At 40.0% G+C, this 13,668-nt stretch overlaps 1 protein-coding gene across 38 annotated transcripts in view; it reads left to right on the plus strand.

Annotated features, from left to right (window-relative positions):
* LOC135261523 (regulating synaptic membrane exocytosis protein 2-like) overlaps positions 1-13,668 on the plus strand; it is a 161,520-nt gene that overhangs the window by 122,864 nt on the left and 24,988 nt on the right. For 36 of the 38 annotated variants that reach the window (XM_064347905.1, XM_064347906.1, XM_064347887.1 and 33 more), the window contains one exon: positions 420-589. In XM_064347905.1, the coding sequence (XP_064203975.1) occupies positions 420-589 (170 nt within the window). Of the gene's footprint in view, positions 1-419; positions 590-1,428; positions 1,519-13,668 lie in introns of those variants that run through there. The other 2 variants (XM_064347926.1, XM_064347927.1) reach the window with 1 other exon arrangement.

Genomic DNA, 13,668 nt, shown 5'->3' on the forward strand with positions numbered 1-13,668 from the left:
CTCTTGGAATTGTTCTCAGAAAATGAATTTTTTTTATTTAGCTTACAGGCACTAAGTAAATACACCTCCAGTCTGATCTTGAAATTGAAGTCTGAAAAACATAAAGAAAATAGATCCTGCGTAAAGTGTCTAGTCTAGGAGTCCCCAGCTCTGGCCCTATAGAGTCGAGCGCCCAGTTTGTTTTCATTGTCACTCAGCTCTTAGCGGGTGATTCCACAGTTACTTCAGCTCCCCTGGTTTCTTGGTGCCCTGCGATAGATTGGCGGCCTGTCCAGGGTGTATTCCCGCCTCTCGCCCAATGCACGCTGGGATAGGCTCCAGCACCCCCCGCAACCCTGCTCAGGATAAGCGGGTATGGATGGATGGATGGTTTCTTGGGTCTGCTGGTTTTAAGGTGAAATTCATGTGTGCCCCTGCAGCGGTCAGGCAGGGATCCGCAGCGAGGCTCGGACAACCTCTCCACCAAGTCGTCGGACAGTGATGTAAGCGACGTGTCCGCTGTGTCGAGGACCAGCAGTGCCTCTCGATTCAGCAGCACGAGCTACATGTCTGTCCAGTCCGAACGGCCGCGGGGGAACCGCAAGATCAGGTGAGCCCGCTTTGCGCTCCGCGGTTTCTGGGGCCGTCAGAAACTCGAGCGCCATTGGCGGGAATGGGCAAACCTGCGAGCAGGCTCTGAACCCGACCAGTGCAACGAGGGTTCAGGCCGATGTTGCTGCGTTCAGAAGTTTTCGCTTTGAAAAGGTCTGAACCGAGCATCTTTACCAGAATGGAAAGCTTCCTGTGAGTTCAGGTTTGGTTCTGCCAGAGGTATACCTGAACCAAATGAATGAACCTCACTCCTCTAGATGCAAGTTTGCTCATTCCTGGAAATCACGCAATGGTATAATATCACCTTTTGTTTTGTTTAAAAAAAAAAAAAAATTGAAATTCTAAATTTACAAATATGTTGTGCGCTCTCAGAAAAAGAGGTACAAAAAAGTGCCTGAGAAGGTACAAAAGCTTGCCACTGGAGTGGTCCCCTATAGGTGCATAGTACCTTTACCTCTATCCACTGTACCTTTATATCTGAGAGTGTAAATATTGTTTGTTTGAAGTTCATAGCTTTTTTCAGTTTTTTTAATTCAGGTTTTACTCCATTGTCAAGGCAGATGACTTTGTTGATTGTCCTTTTGCTTTTCCTGGTTGCCATTCATAAGAAATTTGAATGAGTTTTTGTTTGTTAATTTTTATTTGTTTCCTGTACTGAAACTTCACTCCTTTTTGTTTTGCATGCCTCACTTTTGTGCGGTTTTTGTTCGATGTCAGTCGTTCACAAGCTCTGCAGGAGAAAAGTCAGTCGAGGGAAGGCGACGAGGAGGTTTTGCCTGAAGTGGCAGAGGAGGCGGGGGTTGGGGAGGAGGGTAGGGCCGGGGAGGGAGGGGCAGGGGGTGGGGTAATGAAAGGAGTGGAAGTGGAGCAGGAGGATGAGCTGGAAGACGGGGAGCTGCAGAGAAGGTTCTCAGAGAACGATGTCAGGTAAAACCCAGTCGGTGTCCCTCCTAGATGTGTAGTGGAGTAGCGCCACTGTAGAACGTGTTTCCCTCCCCTATGAAACTTCCCAGCTACATCCCATTTTATTTAAAGCTGCAGAATGTAAGTTTCTTGTAAGAACACTTTTGTTCTCATTTGGTTAAATTTCTTATTTACTATCAATTAGCCTGATAGATATCAATAAATTTAAAGGTCTCTCTGACTGCCCCAGGCTCTGAAATCAGCCGCTACAAATCACCACACCTGAATCTTAACAACCAATCAGGACAGCTGTCTGCTCCGCCTTCTGTTGCGTGTTCACAGCGCTGCCAGAGCAAACAGAGCGGGCGGGGCTAGGGCTACACGGATAAGAGCAGAGCAGAGGTAACGTCAGCCAGACCTCTAAACGACACAAACCTCTGCTACTGCCTTGTAAATGCTTCAAAACTATGTCTTTACTCTGAATTTGGCATTGAGATGAAACCCTAAGACATCCAAAAATGAACAGTTGTGACTTAAGCATTGATTTGTATGAAATTGGTCAGAATTCCAACTGATTATGATAAAACGGGTCACATATAGTTTTAAATCTGATTTTTCTCATATAATATCTTTGCTTATCTGTCTGTCTTAATGTCAAATTAAGAATAAAAATTTAGGTTATAAGCATGGGATGACAAGGTAGTACTGGAGTTTTTGCGTCGTTTGGAAGTCGAGCTGACATTACCTCTGCTCTGCTCTTTCTGTGTAGCCTGAGCCCCGTCTGCCCTGTTTGTTCTGGCTGCACTGTGAATGCGCAACAGGAAGCTGGGCAGACAGCTGTCCTGATTGGTTGTTAAGATTTAGGCGCAGTGATATTTTGAGTGGCTGATTTCCGAGCCTGGGGCAGTCAGGCATTTTTTTCTTAGACCTTTTAATTCATTGATATCTGTTGGGATGTGAATGAAATTTAACCAAATATGAACAAAAGTATTCTTACGGCAAACTTACTTTCTGCACCTTTAAAAGATCACTTGTACAATACCTCATCCAAAATCGAATTGTTCCCTGTCTAAGTATAAATGTCTCACCCCTAACACTAGCTGTGGTGCTAGGGTAGGCTGCAGGACTGATTACTCAGGTGTGATAAACAGACAGTCTAATTTGTCATTTGTCACCTAGCAACATGCCTGGGTTTGCCTGTGGCATTTTCAGCAGGTGTTAAACGAACGCTGGGATTTTAGCGCAGTGTTGTGGTGTATTTATAGAAGGATTTGATGCCACAGTAAAACTTGATAGTCAGAATATGCCTACTGTGGAAGTGATTAAGGAGAGTGTATATAACTGAGCCAATGATAAGCTGTTACTTGCTGTGCTACCTTTAGGTTACTGGGTACTGGTTTTTCTTTCTGTCTAAAAACAGAATCCTCATGAATTGGAATTTAGTCAGCATGATGCCATGGTTTAAGCACACAAATTGGATTTTTGAAATAATTTTTAGCATTTGAAATGGAAATATGGATTATTTTGGGAGCATATGGAAAATGTTACTTGTTATATTAATAACACCCACCCAAAATCCTTTTGGTTTTTATGGCTTCAGTATGTTCTTATTCTTCACTGAGAATTAAGACGGTAATGAAAAAATGGCAGATTACTGTCATGGCCAGCTATGATTCATCCTGTGTTTCCACACGTATTGGGAGCACATCTGACATCATAGCGGTTATGCCTTTCTTTATTGTCGCATTCTGTATGCCATGTGCTGCATGTTCTCTATATGCGGCCAATCAGAAATGGCCCTGCATTATGAAATTCTCCCTCACATGTTCTGACATATGAATTGCCTGTCGTTTTAAAGTATCTAGCATACGTTTTTAGAAACCACCTGTTGACAGCTGGTGTTTTTTTAAACTCATTGGTGTGTAACCTCTTGCAAGAATACGTCTTTGTATGTGGGACTGTGTGTGTGTGTGTCTGTGTGTGCGGGCGGGGGAGGGGGGGGCGGGGGGCAGGGGTGAATGGGGCTGACTGCCGGAACCTGAACTCCGTGTTCACACGTTCACCTTGTGTCTCTTACATAATGTGCCTGTCATGGTGCTAACTGCCACTGCTCCCTCTGTCAATCACCTTGACGTATACATGACACATTCATTACACGTCCGTCTATGTGCATCCTTACCAGTTGTCATCCCAACGGCTAAATTCTCTTTAAATCGTGGTGGCAAAACTCCAACTGCCTCCGGTTGTCTGTAACTGCATTTGAATCAAGTGCAGTCACTACACGTAATTACATCACAAGCCTCTTTGCTGGCTTACAGTATTGTAAGGGTCTTACTTCAGGGTATTGTCCACCATAACACAGAAAAATAGTTTCTCCTTTTTTCTGTTAGTTCCAATATCAAATGCATACATATTGATGTGTCGTGAATCAAGAAATGCAAAGTAGTATAACTAAATATCAGTCATTTTGTTAGTTACAAGCTGTAGATCAAGTTGTCCTGATTCTGCGCAGGAATTATATAACATTCACAACATGACATTTAAAGGTGAAATCACTGTGACACAAATAGACTGAACCCTATGACAAGAAAGTCTCATTACCATGGACTGGAATACCTCATCTACTTTCAACGCATTTTTTTCTTACAAAAAACATTCTAATGAAAAATCCATCATTTTGTCATTTCTCTAATGACTCACATATCTCAGTCTTATCACTTAATTTTGTCAAGTGCAGTTTAATAAATACATTTTAAGTTCCAGACTTTAAAAAAACCAATAAGTCTTTTGTCACATATGTGGACTTCCTTTTATTAAACAATTAATAACAGCACTGGTGCCTGAAGTAATAAATGCAACATGTCTGTAGTAACGTATGCAGCATATCTTAAAAATGTCACTTCCTACAGTAATTGTGGGGAATATTCATTCTGACACTATTATGGCCTCATACTGATCTCAAGCTTTCATATCCAAGAGTGCGTCTGGTTTTTTATAAAGGCGAATAGATTTTTGAATATCATTTGACCAGGCATAAATTATTTTTAAATCCAGCAGACATACATTTTTATACACAACATTTCCAAATGTATGTGGACACCCCTTCTAATTAGTAGTTTCAACTATTTCAGCCACACCCATTGCTAACAGGTGCATAAAATCAAGCATACACCCATGCAAGCTCCATTGACAAACATTGGCAGTGAATGGGTCGTACTGAAGAACTCAGTGACTTTCAATGTGGCGCTGTCATAGAATGGCACCTTTCCAACATGTCAGTTCGTCAAATTTCTGCCCTGCTAGAGCTGCCTCAGTCAAATGTGCTGTTATTGTGAGTTACAGTTTGGGTAAGGCCCTTTCCTGTTTCAGCATGACAATGCCCTGTGCACAAAGCAAGGTCCATAAAGAAATGGGTTTGCTGAGTTTGGTGAGGAAGAACTTGACTGGACTGCACATAGCCCTAATCTCTACCCCACCAAATATCTTTGGGATGTATTGGAATGCCGACTGCAAGCCAGGCCTTAAGGCCAACATCAGTGCCCGACTTCACTAATGCTCTTGTGGCTGAATGGAAGCGAATCCCTGCAACAATGTTCCAAAATCTACTGGAAAGCCTTGTGGTGGATGTTACATCTGCAAAGGGGGTCCAGCATCCATATTAATGCCCATGGTTTTGGAATGAGATGTTCAACAGGTTACATATGGTTGTGATGTTAAAGTGTCCACATACTTTTGGTAATGTAGTGTATGTGAGCATAACTTGAAAAGTTATTGGCAATAGTGTTACTGTATGTGTTAAACACTAGAAAGAGCCTTTCCAGAAATTAGTTGTTTCAAGGCAAGTGTGATGTGTTGCTTTTGGAAATGGCTGTGTGAAAATTATCAGCATGACTACTATTACCAATTAAATATTTCATATTGTTCTGCATTCATTCAATAAATTCAATAAAATAACAAAATGAATGAATAACTCATTGTTAGACATTCATTTTGTTATTTTATTATGAACATTTGTATTTGAATCAGAATTGAAGATCTTACATTTCATAGCTATATAGTTGAGCACTAATCCTCGTCCACGAGGGAGTGGTGGTGTGATCTCTGAACTTTATCTGTATTGGCACCCAGTGTAATTTTCAGGGAATGGTGAGTCTAATGGACTGCACCTAGTTATATGGTCTGACATGAAATCTTTTTTGTGTTAGAATTTTAGACTGTACTATTCTAAAGAGGAAAATAGCTAAATATTATTGTAGAAGAATAAGAAAGGAGTATTTGGTGGTTAGGTGTGAAATCCGATCTTTGTACTGTCTGGCGGCTTGCTACTGGCTAGCCTGCTGTTAGAAGGTGCAATATCTTAGTGCTACTAATGTCTATCTTGCATTTGCTGGGAAAAATACAAGCAAAAGTATATATATATATATATTGTCACTGACCACCGGATTTCTGCATTACCATGTATACCCACTGACTTGTAAAGCACAAGCTATTGTACTACTTTCGCAGAAAGAGGACACGTTCTCTCCCAGCTACAGTTTTGGTCCTACGGTAGAGAGCTTGGCTGCCATTTTTATCTGTCCTTTTAGTGAGGGAACTCTATATCCTAACACGCAAGTTTCTGTAGCATTGAGCGCTCTCAGACAAATTAATTTGGATCAAAAAAGATTCAGGTTCTCGAATCAAAATATGTAAGTGTACAAGCCAGGGCCTGGGCTCTGCTTTGTATTGACTCTAAATCCACTTTCTTTAAATGAATGATACTATTATGATAAAATAATAGTCTGGAAAGTAAAAACAGTCTGAAGAAAAATGTTGATTGAATTTTGGCCAAGGCTCTTCTGGTAATGAGAAACTGGAGTACTCAGTCACAGCCTGTAACCTGTGCTTTCTTTATGGAGAAGATAGCTTGTCTCATTGCTTCTGCTTCCAAAGTTGGTTTTTTGTTTTCAGTGGATAATTCTATATTTTTAAACATTATTTTCATTGCCCTACATTTCTTGTCCTATGCTTTTCCTGCTGGCTTGGCTCTCCAATTCCATTCCAATTAGATGGTGACAGAATGTATAATTGTATGCAGCCTCATGCATGTATCTGGGCTTTATTTGACCCTGTCTGCTTTGCAGTAGTTATTAATCTCTTGATCGTTACATTTACATGAGAGCCTCTTGTTGTGTAATGGTCACCCTTATAACAGCATTCTTCTATAATGAAAACTAGCAGTTAATCAGCTGATGGATTCATCTTTATTCTACGCCCACATAACGAGGAGATAAATGTTTGTTGGAAGTAAAATGAGGCTAATGTGTCAGTGATTGTCAATGGGATTAAATTATGTTAACTAAACATAATGTGAATTAGAAGTCACTTGTCTTGTTTAATGCTGGTGATTTGTGCATATACAGTATAAGCATTACAAATTTGCATGCATATTGTATATGCAAAACATGCTAATATCTTGTGGAATCTCAAAGGAAGTTGGATTTGTCTTTGCAGTATTCGCAAATCCTTCCTTAGTTTATTGAAAGATTTACACCTGATTTGTATTGTATTTTTGCATAAAACAAATGCAGACACACTCTAGTCCAGTATTTTGAGTGTCCTCACTTATTGAGGTCATGTTGTGGTGACAAAGATGCACAAATATGGTATCGCTCATTTCCTCTACATTGTTTTTCAAGTGGCCATTGAGTCTTCCATATGAATGGTTGAATAAATCTCATCATGTCAGTGCAGATTTTCAGATGGAGAGCTTTCTGTGAGTGGTCTCCAGGAAGTAAACTGTCTGCATTCAGTGCTTTTAACACCCCCTCCACCAATCTCTGAGCCCTTTTTGTTTCCTCGGTTACGGCTAACTACATTTAGCTCGATAAGTAGTGAGGGTTAAAGTAGAGGCACCTCTTCATAAAAACAACCTTCCTCCAAAATGTGGTCCTTCTTGTCAAGGTTCAAAAGAATGGCTAAAGCGAAGCACAAATGTTCTACTCTAACCCACAAATTTTACACCTTTTGCAGAATGCCACTTAGAGAAGAAAAAAATTTCTTCAGGACTGAGATCCTGTGGTCTTAATCCTGACAGTTTAAGGCCAAAGGGTCTGTTTTTAAACGCAGCTGTGCAATCAAGCTACTGCACAAACCTGGGGCACAGTTGCCATAGAAACTGAGTCTTCTGCATTAGCTACTGAAATACTAAAGTCACCTTCTTCAGATGACTCCATTCTGTGCCCCACTGCAGAAATTAAGAGGAGCTTTTTTCCCTCTTTCGCGCACGCAAAAAGAACAGGTGCAAGGTTTCATTCAGCCTAGGTCAAAAACAAGTGAAAATGTTATGTTTATCAGAATTTACAGTACAATGGTGTTGTTTGTGCCGTACAGAAGGTCTTCTATACTGTAGCATTCAGGAATGATGATTTCCGCCTTATATCTAAATAGCCTTTACACTCATACCTGCTGATTTCCCTGTTGTCTGTAAGTCCATGTGACAAATTAGCACCGCTGAAATGTTTTGCCGCAGTTATCTAGAATAAATGTTATATAAGCATACATGACGTCCATGGAACGTCATGCTTGAGATAAAAATGTGCTTGAGCAGAATCAGCGTGTAAAAGGAACAAACTGTGCAGATGAGGAGAGAAAAATGAAAAATCCCTAGAGACAGGAGCTCGTCCAAGTTTATTCACCTACATGTATGCTGCCTTACTACAAAGAGCAGGATTTTTCTCTTAAAATGGAGGGAGTCATTGGAGTAACCAAATAAGTCGTATCCTCCTAAGACCTGCAAATTATATTTTGTCCCCTGTAGTGGAGATGAGTCTGTGGTCTTAATTTCAAGAACAATATATTTTACTGTGCTGAAATCTACACTACCAGGGGACATTCAATAAAAATAAAATGAATCATATTCTTGTAAAATAGTTTAATTGCCACGTATTCTTGTCAAGAAACTTGTATTATGTCATAAACATTTTGTGTTTAAGCTTTTTTCTGCCAGATGTCAGGAGAGTATACAGCAGGCCTACTCAATTTCAGACCCTGCGGGCTGAGGTATCTACAGGTATTTGCTCCATCCATGTGCTACATCACCTGATTTCACTGATGAGCTTACTTCCTGGATCAAGGAGCTTAAATAATTAGTTAAATCAGGTGGTGTAGTGTATGGTTGTGCTGCAGGTCATTGCTTTGTGAAAATATGGCATACATTTCTGTGCACTTTAATCCCAGTTTCATTGTAAAATGCACTTGTCCAATATGCATCTATGCAGTTCACTGATGTGTAAGTACGTTGAATAATTATTTGTCCTTGTTTCTAGCTGACATGTTTCTCCTTAATGGAAAATTATTACTGTTTTTGTGACCAGATATGTCTCATGATTTAACACACTATAATGCATAGAATTCAGTGATTGAGTGTCCTCTGATTGTAACAGATGTATATTTCTTTAAGGACAGTCAGTCATAATGCTTTTGTGCTTTTAGCTAAGGACGAGCAAGATACTTCTTAATTTTCCTGAGCTATTTTTCCCACGGCGCGCAGGACCTGCCGCCTTGGGCTATGCATGGCAAATTGTGGTCGGTCACCCACTCGCTCACTCACTCACTCACGGACGACCTGTGGTATGCATGTGCAGGTGGTGCTTTGTTTGGTAGGATGCATGCGCAGGTGCATCTCCCAAAATCACCACTTCGAACAGCACGAGATTTTTAAGCACAGCTTTATCGCCTAACGTTACTTTAGCTAATCCTAACCTGTTAGCATTTCGCCTACTTTAGTTAACCTACTTAGCGCGTACCACCGCTACAGCTGTATGGACACACGGAGGACAGCAAGTAACGTTACAGAGGTGAGGACATGCCATAGCTAGATAGCTATATAGTTAGTCAAGTTCTACTCGTAACACTTTGTGCAGGTGCACCGTGGGTCTGCACGGTTTCGTGCTTATGACGTTGCTATGACTGCTAACCTTAATTTACCAAATACATGAATGAATTTTTGTATGCTGCAAGAATCTACTGTAAATAGCAAATTAACTGAGGATACATAGACTATTTTAATCTCTATGGCAGCAGTTTCTTTTGACTCCTTTTTTAATTTGTTATCAGTTACATTTCTCCATTTACCCTCGGTTTTTTAAAGTGGAAAAAGTGCCGCCAGGGCCAGTTCTATGCATGGTAGGGTGCCAATCCATCCAACCCCCACCCGCCCACTCACCCCTCAGTCCTCAGTCTCCTCTAGGGTGGCACAGTGACACTGGAGCCATGCCTGAGTACCGCATCGACATGCTCAAATCTGTCCTGGACCGAGCTCGAAATTAGCCATACTGTCACATAAAGCGTAAGCTTGTGAGGAGCTATCTTGTTTTCAGAAAAACATAAGCACTTTCGCTCCATTTTTGGTTGCTCTAAAATGAGGTGTAACCTTGATGTGAGCATGTTCAGTGTACATGCACGTGCATGTGGTTTAAAAATGCAGTCGTCCATTAGGGTTTATGGAATGACTCTCTGCACTCTGACTCACTCAGACAGAAAACAGCATATGTTGTTGTGATGGTGAATCCTGGCTAATGGCTTGCACTGGTGCGTGGGAGAGAATGACAAAAACAGGGATGCAAGAGAGTGAGAGACAAAGTACAGAAGCCGTCAAATTGCCTGCGCTTAAGGTCGCTAGCCTTGACATTTTGGACAGAGAGAGAGAGAGATAAAGAGAGTGGGAAACACCTGTTTGAGACTTCATGCACAATAAGCCTATAAAAATATGATTTCCATTTTAGCATAAATTGATGTGTGCATGTGTGTGTGTGTCTGTCTGTCTGTGGATTGGGAATTATAGAATAATAGGACTCTTTCAGAAGAAACTTTTTTCAAAAATAAAAAATAAATGTATACAAAACGTTGAAATTGAGCTCTTCACCTGTGAATGTTAACCTGTAGATTGTTGTTTCATTTTCACAAAACACCTGTAATAATTTTTGGACATACCTTTTAATGTGAACTTAAAACAAAAGCAGATGCAGTCCAACAAAAGAAGTTACCATTTTGAAAATCCTGAAAAATATACTATCTGGGGATAGGACCCTGATAATTCTAAGCTCTTGACTGATTTTTTAAATCAGGCCGTTAGAACGTCTGGTTAAATTAAGATGTCTAGTACAGGACAACTATGAAACCCCATGAGGTTATACATCTACCCATCATCGACCATTTCACAACCAGGGGTGCTGTTTGAAACTTCCTACATGCAAAGTACTGTCTCCATTAAAAGTACATTGCAAGCCTGTCTGTCTGAGGCCTGTCTGTGCTCCCTTGAACCCCTTGATAATTTAGGAGAGAGCATAATTAGCATTATTATCTCAAGCTTGTCCTTTCTGACTTCTAATGCTAAAGGGCTAGCTTTTCCATTTTTACTGTAATTAATGAAGCTATTATCTCTTCCTTTGGCTGACATGCGAAAATGAGTTGCTAGGCTGCCAGGCCAAGATAGTTTAAATACATACCACTGTAGGTACAAGAACAGCCTGTGACAAACACATTGTGCTTGAAGCTGAAAAAAATGAAAAGCTGCTAAAATGTGAAACTACTGGTTTTTACATATTTGTATGGTACATTATTCAGGGAAACATACGGTATGCACCATTCAGATGCACACTATGTCGTAATAATGATCTATTAAGTCCTTCAGCATTTGGACAGTGACAGTTTTTGTTGCTTTGGCTCAGTACTCCATCGCACTGGATTTGAAATCAAACAATGGATATGAGGGTATTGAATATTTTGGCCCCCTAAAATGGTGTACTGTGTATACAAGGCTGTAATTCCCATATGGATTACTGGATGTGGATGTAAGTAGCCTTAAATTAAGGCTGACAGTCTGCACTTCACCCTCATATTCATTGTTTTATTTTACATCCAGCGTGCTGGAGTACAGATCCAAAGGAACAAAAATTGTGTTACTGTCCAAATGCCTACAGACTGCACTGTGTTACATTGCCATTTCCTTGACAGTTGACACGGTGCCAAAAAAGTATTAAGATAGAGTTAGGCATTACCTGAGAGCACACTAATGTGCTTAAAGTGCCTGACCTTACTCTTTAACAGTGAGATCACCCAATAACAAATGTCATTTCAATGTGAGGTCTGAATGTGACTTCATAGTGAGGGTCAGCCCCAAAAGAGCCATCTTGGTCTGCAAGATCTTTAATGACTCTTGCAGTAAAGGCTGGCCTTAATATTTTATCAACGCGTTATCTTCTGGCAGAGTTTCTTTCGACTGACATGTTGAAAAGAAACCCATACTGGCTGATCTCAGCGTGAATAAATGAATTATTTCCTGCCTGGGTTGCAGGTTTAAAATCCACGCTGTGAGAATGGTTTATTTAAAAGGTCATGCTTAGAGGATTACTTTAATGTCATTCATGTACTCTCGGTCCCATATGGTCCCTATATATGCATGTTTCTGCTTTTTTGCTAACGAATGATTTAACTATACAAAACATAATATTATACGGTACAGTTTCATGCTGGCGTAATTTGTTTGTTTGCTTAAATAGTGGGAGAAAGTTGTTGTAAGTCTTGTGGGATTTGGTTTCAGGGCACTAGAAACAATTACATCTCTTTTCATTTAAATGGTTTTTAAAGTAAGTACATTCCAATGTATACAAGTTGAGGGATCATGTTTTACTGTGGTGTCATGTTGGAGACATTATTAAGGACTACACCTTTGTAGTTAGTGATCAAAGTGTTTTGGCCCAGCTCCATAGCAGAAGTGCAGACCACAGGAAGGGTGTGCTTTATCACCTGCATGATTGTCACCATAGATGACTCCTCTTTGTAGAATAGTGTTATGACAATAATGTGAATCTAAATATATTAGCTTTCTGTAAACTGTGATTTTTATTTTTTGCGAAAAGAAAAGAATAAGCTCAGAGTGTTTCATTTCAAGCATTTTCTCATTCTCATTGACAGTTATTTGTGCAATGATGAGAACTTGCCAGATTTTTTTCATTCAGGTTCCAATAATATTATTATCTGTGATTTTGTTTAAATGAGCTTTCTCAGTATTTTGCAATATGTGAATGGCATGGAGTGAATAATAATTTAGGTAGTAACATATCTGGTTAATTCCTGTCGGAGTAATAGCAGACGGCTGTTTGGAATGTCATAAGTTGATCATTTTCTGTGGAAAATTGTCCTTTCGTATAGTGCATTAGCAAATGTAGTCGTTTTGCCAAAATTGGAGAATTTTGCCTTTTCTATTGACATAAATGAGGCTTATGGTACAACAATAATATTGGGTTGTTGTTCAGCTTTTTAAAGTAAGTGTTTTATTTTTTTTATCTCTCTTGCTTGTTCTGAATTATACATTGTATTTTTTTATCCCAAATACATTATTATGATAATGTTAGTCAGCTTGTGAGAGGCTATTTATGGAGTCTATTTATAAATCATATGTATCATGGCTGGGGCAGGCCTATGGCAGCATACAGCTTCCCTGGGAAAAAAAGCCTTGCCCACTCATTTTAAATAAGTGGCCCAGTCATTTTAAATCACCGGCACACTCATTTGAAATCTCTGGTCCACTTATTTTAAATCGGTGGCCTGTGCATTTATGTCAGTGACCCACTCATTTTAAATGACTGGCCCACTCATTTGAAATCTGAGGAAGGATGCCCACATACAAGTGTGGACGTTCTCCATTCATTTTCTGTGTGATGGATGTAGGATGTCCACATTTCTACCAGATGTTTGTGTTCATGAGAGCGACCTCCCTGTTCTCCTCTCACACTGAAAAGACTTTGACTGTTCCAAAACACACACAGTATGTGTATGTTACATACATGTGAATTCAGCAATGTACACTGCCCAGCTCCCTGGTAAGTAACAAAAACTATGTGAACATGTAATCCTTTATGCAAAAACCTACACATAGAATTTTACTGCACACAAATTTTTATAATCCAGTATTTTATTACAACAGTAATATTGCAGTCACCTCATGCTGATATTTTGGTGCAGTAATATTGCAGTTACCATATCACGATAATTTAGGGGCAGTAATATTGCAGTCACAAATGTCTGTCCTTCCATTTATTCTTGGTAGTGTGAAACTGCATTTTGGGTTTCACACCTTTTTTATTCACATCAGTGCAGAAGATGGATGACCTTTACCCTGTCTGTCCAGTT

This window comes from Anguilla rostrata, chromosome 8 (genome assembly GCF_018555375.3).
Source record: "Anguilla rostrata isolate EN2019 chromosome 8, ASM1855537v3, whole genome shotgun sequence".
NCBI classification, from domain to species: domain Eukaryota; kingdom Metazoa; phylum Chordata; class Actinopteri; order Anguilliformes; family Anguillidae; genus Anguilla; species Anguilla rostrata.